Source organism: Dipodomys ordii, unplaced genomic scaffold, assembly GCF_000151885.1.
Source record: "Dipodomys ordii isolate 6190 unplaced genomic scaffold, Dord_2.0 Scaffold20, whole genome shotgun sequence".
In the NCBI taxonomy this organism is placed as follows: Eukaryota; Metazoa; Chordata; class Mammalia; order Rodentia; family Heteromyidae; genus Dipodomys; species Dipodomys ordii.
In genome coordinates this window covers 970,455-976,454 of record NW_012267236.1, presented here as the reverse complement: position 1 = coordinate 976,454, position 6,000 = coordinate 970,455, and the positions used below count along the sequence as shown (strand labels likewise).

Genomic DNA, 6,000 nt, shown 5'->3' with positions numbered 1-6,000 from the left:
GCTGCGAGGAGGAGGCGGCGGCGGCGGCGGCCGCGCAGGAGGATGTACTTGGTGGCGGGGGGCAGGGGGCTGGCCGGCTGCGGGCACCTCCTGGTCTCGCTGCTGGGGCTGCTGCTGCTGCTGGCGCGCTCCGGCACCCGGGCGCTGGTCTGCCTGCCTTGCGACGAGTCCAAGTGCGAGGAGCCTCGGAGCTGTCCGGGGAGCATCGTGCAGGGCGTCTGCGGCTGCTGCTACATGTGCGCCCGCCAGAGGAACGAGAGCTGCGGCGGCGCCTACGGGCTCCACGGAGCCTGTGACCGGGGGCTGCGCTGTGTCATCCGCCCCCCGCTCAATGGCGACTCCATCACCGAGTACGAAGTGGGCGTCTGCGAAGGTACGGCCGCCCGCTGCGGGCCACCTCACAGCCCTCCTCACCCCCCTCCCCGTCCTCCTCCCCGCGCCCTCACCCCACGCCATCCCTCCTACCTGGCGCCCGCGCCGCCCCCTCGGCGCTGGTTGCGCCCAACAAAGTTTGGCTGAGACTTCTCCCCCACCCACCCGAGGAGAGCTGGGCTCGGCGGGGAGGACGCTGGGGCGGATGGGCGCCGCCCTCCCCCACCCCAGATGGTGCCCGTCCGCCGGGTACCCCTCCACTTAGTACCCCTTGTGGGATGGTACTCCCCCAGTACCCCTCCTGGATGTTGCCCGCTCCCCCCCCCCGCTTAGGGGTCCCCCTGCATCCTGGCTCCCGGTCCTCCCCGACGCCCAGCTGTGTCGGACGAGGTTGGTTGCCATGGGTGGGCGGGTGAGCGGTTGGGTCCCTGGACCCGCACTCGTGTGAAGGTTCCGGCTTCCGCTGGGGTGGCCCGCCCTCGCCCCCCGAAGTAGGGGTGCCGTGGATGGAGGGCACTGCAGAGGCGCGGGTCCCTCCCCGCTCTCCCCTCCGCTCCCCTCCCCTCCCCGCATAGCGCAGTGTGGCACCGGGCGCCGGCCGTGCCCCGGGCCGCCCAGCCAGCGCTTTGGAGACGCGTCTCCAGCCCGCACTCCCCGTGTGTGCCCCCGATGATCCCCCCACACCCCCCAGCCTGCGCTCTTCCTTCACCTCCTCCCTCCTCCGTCGCACGTAAATCAGTCTCAGCTTCGGAATCTGTCAGGCCGGGGCGAAGTTACGTCGGGTGGTTACTCATTTATTTGCCTATTGAAAGCGGTCAAAGGCTTTTCTGGGCTGAAAGGGAAGGGGGTGGGGCTGGGGGTTGCACCTGGGAGTGCGAAGTTGTGGCTGACTCTGGGAGCGACGGCCGCCGCGTGTGAAGAGCCGCTCCCCGCATGTCTCCAGGCGTGTGGCCCGCGCCGCCTTTTGCGTGTGTTTGGCAGCGGGGTTGGGGGCGGTTCTGCCGGCTTCTTCCCCGCAACGACGATCTTGCGGGGAGGAGATCCCCGACTGGGGAAGCCCTGAGGATGCACCTGAGCCTTCCTCCCTTCCTGCCTGCCTCCACCCCGCCCTCCCCATCCTGCCCAGGGGTGATGGTGCTAGGTGTGGCTTGGGGTCCCGCGAGAGGCAAGGAATTGTTTTTATTTGACTATTAGGCAGGACTCATTGAGCGCCCCTTACAAGTGCCCCCCCCGGGCTGATATGGGGCCCAGGATTGGGTTCTCAGAGGGCCTGCTAGGGAGTGGTGAGGAGGGACAGGTGCCCTTTGCACCTCTCTACCCACAGTCAGCACCTAGGAGACTGGGAGGGGTTTATTCTGAAGCATCCTTTCTGTGTGTGTGTGTGTGTGTGAGTGAGTGTGTGTGTGTGTGTGTGTGTGTGTGTGTGTGTGTAGGGATACGGAAAAGAAGGGAGCAACCCTGAGGATAAAAATGATTCTATTTAAAGGCTCCAGTGGTGTGATACTCTTTAAATACACTCGTATTTATTTTTACCTTGCAGTTAGGGTTTGGACTGTGTTGGAAGGCTGAGGAGACCTTCCTGGCTTGGCGGCTAGTGGGCAGTAATGAGTGGAGGAAACTGTTCTGGGAAGGGAGGGAGGGCCCTTCAAGGCTGCGCCCCTACATCCCGTGGACCTGGGTTAGGAGACCCTGCTTTGCCTCACACATCCCAAGCAGCCTCTCACCCGGTATGAAGTCTCATTCTTTGACAACGGGCTTGTTTCTCCGATCAGGACAAATGGCCATCACACCGACTCTGACACAGTTTTATGTGTTTGACTTTGGGAGTTGTGAATGACTTAGACTAAAGCGTCTTTGAACTTTACCACTTCGGAGCATAACTTGATCCAACCTCCCATAAATCTGCAAAGAACAACCAGCAGGAGACGAGGTTAAATGCAGTGGAATCTGCTGTGCTCTGAGAAGGTCTCTTGGAGGCTCTAGAGAGTCTAAGCCTTGTTTGTTTCCTCTTTGTGTGTTTCTGGTGAAGGAACCGCTCAGGGAACATTTACAGTAATCAAGTGTTTTGGCAGCAACATTGCATGTCACAGTATGGAGTTATTTTGGCAGTTTGTTGGTGAGCCTTTCATTCCTCTGGAATGCTGGGATCCCTCATGGCTTCCTTTCTTCTGGTAACACCCGTGCACTTGGTGTCAGCTTTGAAAATGTTTGGAAAGTATTTCTTGACATGATCATACTTCAATTAATGTTCTCTAGAGATGCTTTTTCATTTTGCAGGCCTGTTTTCAGAAACCAAAAGAGCGTTCTCAAGGCACTTAAATAATTTTTTTTTCTAAGAATTCTAAAAGCAGCAGTCAGGTTGCATTCTAAATCCATGAACAAGGACAGTGCTTTCTGGCATGGTATTTAATGGTTGGATTTAGACAGATATTTTCAACTGTGTGTCTAAAATTACAAATAATTTCATATTATTACACGATTTATGGAAAATATATGATTAGTAGGTAACCCATTTTCTTTTCTAAGATTTAAAGGAGTCTTTAGATATCACTAATTATCTAGAAGGTGCTGACTTTCCCCCCCTTTTTTTCCTTGCTACTCTGCAAGAAAGTTCTTAATGGCCAACATTTCTGGGTTCCCATTTTTATTCAGAAACTTATTTGTGATTATCAGAACTAACAGGAGTAGGAATTGGCATATTCATGTAAAACTCTTGTGCTGCAATTTTTGCACTAAAATGACCCCTACTGGTTATGTCTGTTAATGAAAAGTCTTGAAACTTTATGGAATTGGCTACCCTGAGAACACATTGCATGCTATAGAAATATTATCATGACTCATCTACCTGTTTTCAATGATGAGATTTAAACACAAATTATGTTGTTCTGTTTGCCAACTTGAAGCGATTTTTTTACTCCCACACTAGCTTTGTGTGTGGATCAAGTCATGTTTTCACTAGCAGCTCACAAAATGAGTTAGATAAATCAAGGTTCAAAACAGACTCCTTTCACCACTGGCCCACTGTTTTAGGTTGCTAAGATATAGAGACCCATGTTGGGCCCTGAGTGGATTGTCAATCCTGTCCAGAGAAAGAAAAATGGCTGAAAGCTAAAGTGAGGAGTTGTATCCTGTGAATCATGTGAGATGTATGCTTCAGTTTCTTCACAGCATAATTTAGATTGCTATTAAGTAATTTTGACTATGTTTGAAAACTCTGGAATGGAGCCAGGTACCTAAAGTTCTCTCTGTTCTCTCAGTCTTAAAAGGGGGCTTTTTGCACCTGGGAGGGTACAGTTCCCTCCTGTCTCCATTCATCTTGCAAGTTTTCCTGTTTCCCTCCGCAGAACCCTAACTTGCTTGACCCAGGCAGTCTACCTCCAGAGGAGGCAGAAAAGAATCACCTAGAGGCCAAAGAAACAAGTTTGGCTTCTAACCCCAGGGGAAGAAGTCTGGATGGGAGATCTCTTTGGGGGATTAGAGGTTTAGAAAACTAATGAAGTGGAGATTGTCTAGAAAGAATGTTTTGATAGGAGAGGGAGAACTGTATTTTGAACTAAAGGAATGAAGTCCAGTTTTTGAGGATTAGTATTTTATGCTTCCAAAAAGGGTGGGGACAAGGTGAATAACTTTGACAGCCTTTTGTCTCTGGTTAGGAGAAGGGCAAGATAATGGCTTGAATTTGACAGTGTGTAAGGACCGAGTGATTAGGAGTCAGTGGACCCTCTTGTGTCCACTCTGAGAACCTTGTTATATTATACCTACTGTTGGTAGGTTAGTACCAACTCCTGGCTCCTGACTCCCCCCAAGTGAATTTTTACTGTGTGGCTTCAGTCTTCATGGAACTTAATTTTCCATGTTGTTGTTGTTTTTTGTTTATTTGTTTAAACCACTGCCATTTAAAAGCTTTTCTTTTAGAAAACAGTCTTTCTCTTTCCCCTCGGCTATTTTAGATTTTTCTTCTCGTTTTTTCACAGGGCAACGAAGAGAACTCAGTATGTGTAGTAGCCGCTACTATGTGTAGCAAGGAATAATATTTTTAAACTGTGGCCATGAGCTTAGAGTTTCTTTGCTTATCCCCAGAGGACAAGGTGGTGGCTGCTAGGAAGACACACAATGTGTAGATCTAAGCTGAGGCCCCTTGAGACTGGCTCCAGAAGGCCACCCAGTGTGGGACCCTGCACATTAGTAGCTTGTGCACAGGCCACATCTGCAACCGACTGTCCGTGTTCTCTTGAAATTAACATTTCATGAATTTTAGTTTTTGTACAGTAAAGGAGAGGAAGAGCAAAGTTACTACTTATAGTGGAGTTTGAAAAGTTTAACAGCCCATGTCTGTAGACTTTTTGTTTTTTTGACTAATGGGTTTTTCTTCTCCATCTCAAAAGTCTTTAGGTAGAGTGAATTCTACCAGAGAGAAGGCAAGCACAGGGTATATAAAATTATGGGTATGGGAAGAGAAACTAATCCAAGTAAACAAGGAAGTAATTAGTTTCTCCCCAATGTAAATATTGACAAAACATGGGGAGACTAGCTATTCACTGCACATGTATCAATGACAGGACTCTGTGACCTTCGCCTGACTGTCAGGCTTATAGAATCTCATTGTTATTAAGGAGTCCTGTCACATAAAACACTTAGCAAAGGACAATGAATTGCACACTTTGTAGCAGAAAGGCAAAATAGCAAGCCTGGAGTGATTTGCTGCCATTACATGGTTATTGGTGAGCAGAAAACCAGAATATGTTGTTAGTACAATTTAAGCTGTAAGGTTAATTTTATAGGAAAAGTGAAAAAAATCCTAAAACTGAGCATTTTATCCATTTGTGGGAGGTGGTTTTAGTGAATTAGTGCAGGTTTCTGTGTTTTTCATAGCTTGAATAAGGTCCAGTAGTCTGAATGAACAGCTTGAGACATAGGAGAGAAGGTAAGGGAATGAAAGAAAAGCTGGGCATGCTAGTACATCTGTAAACCCAGCCTTGGGTGGGGGGGGGGGAGATTGAGGCAGAAAGATACAGAATCTTAGGCTAGCCTGAGCTACCTACCCAATACATACCCATATAGCCTGGGCTGTACAGTGAGATTCTATTTCCAAAACCCAAGCAAATTAAAAAAGAAAAAAAATGGCCATGAATAGATAACTGAGTGGATGAAAGACAAATGGGAGAAAGGAAAATAAAAATCTGAATTGATCTTAGCGAACATACCACTCTTTGAAGAATAATACAAAACACATTCTAGACATTAATTGTAAAATTCCTAAAAATTGTAGACGTGCTCACCATCTTCCAGGCAATGGTGCTGGCAGGAGAGGTAACGGTGCAGCCCTAGGATGTAAATACAGTACATTGAAAGGTGAAGGTGAGCAGTGAGTGGAAGGTAAGTATCCTTGGTGAAACAGGTCCTCTAACACTGTGTTCCACATAGCACACTTCATGTTAGAATTTTGATGGAGACAGGTCAGTAAAGCTTATTTAATTATCTGAAGAAGACATGGTAGGCTAGCCAAGTAGGCATGAATAACACATTGAAAGCCTGCTGTCTTCAAGATCTAATTCTCCAAAGTTTGCATTTGCAAAGATCTGACTTTATAAAAATTAATCACTGGTTCATTGATTTCTCACCCCCCCC

The 6,000-nt window shown here is 48.8% G+C and overlaps 1 protein-coding gene across 1 annotated transcript in view; it reads left to right on the top strand.

Annotated features, from left to right (window-relative positions):
* Positions 1-6: 6 nt before the first annotated feature.
* The window catches only part of Crim1 (cysteine rich transmembrane BMP regulator 1 (chordin-like)), a 183,733-nt gene continuing 177,739 nt past the window's right edge, over positions 7-6,000 (top strand). Inside the window, exon 1 of the mRNA XM_013013645.1 lies at positions 7-373. Within this exon, the coding sequence (XP_012869099.1) occupies positions 43-373 (331 nt within the window). The 5' untranslated portion in view covers positions 7-42. The remainder of the gene's footprint in view (positions 374-6,000) is intronic.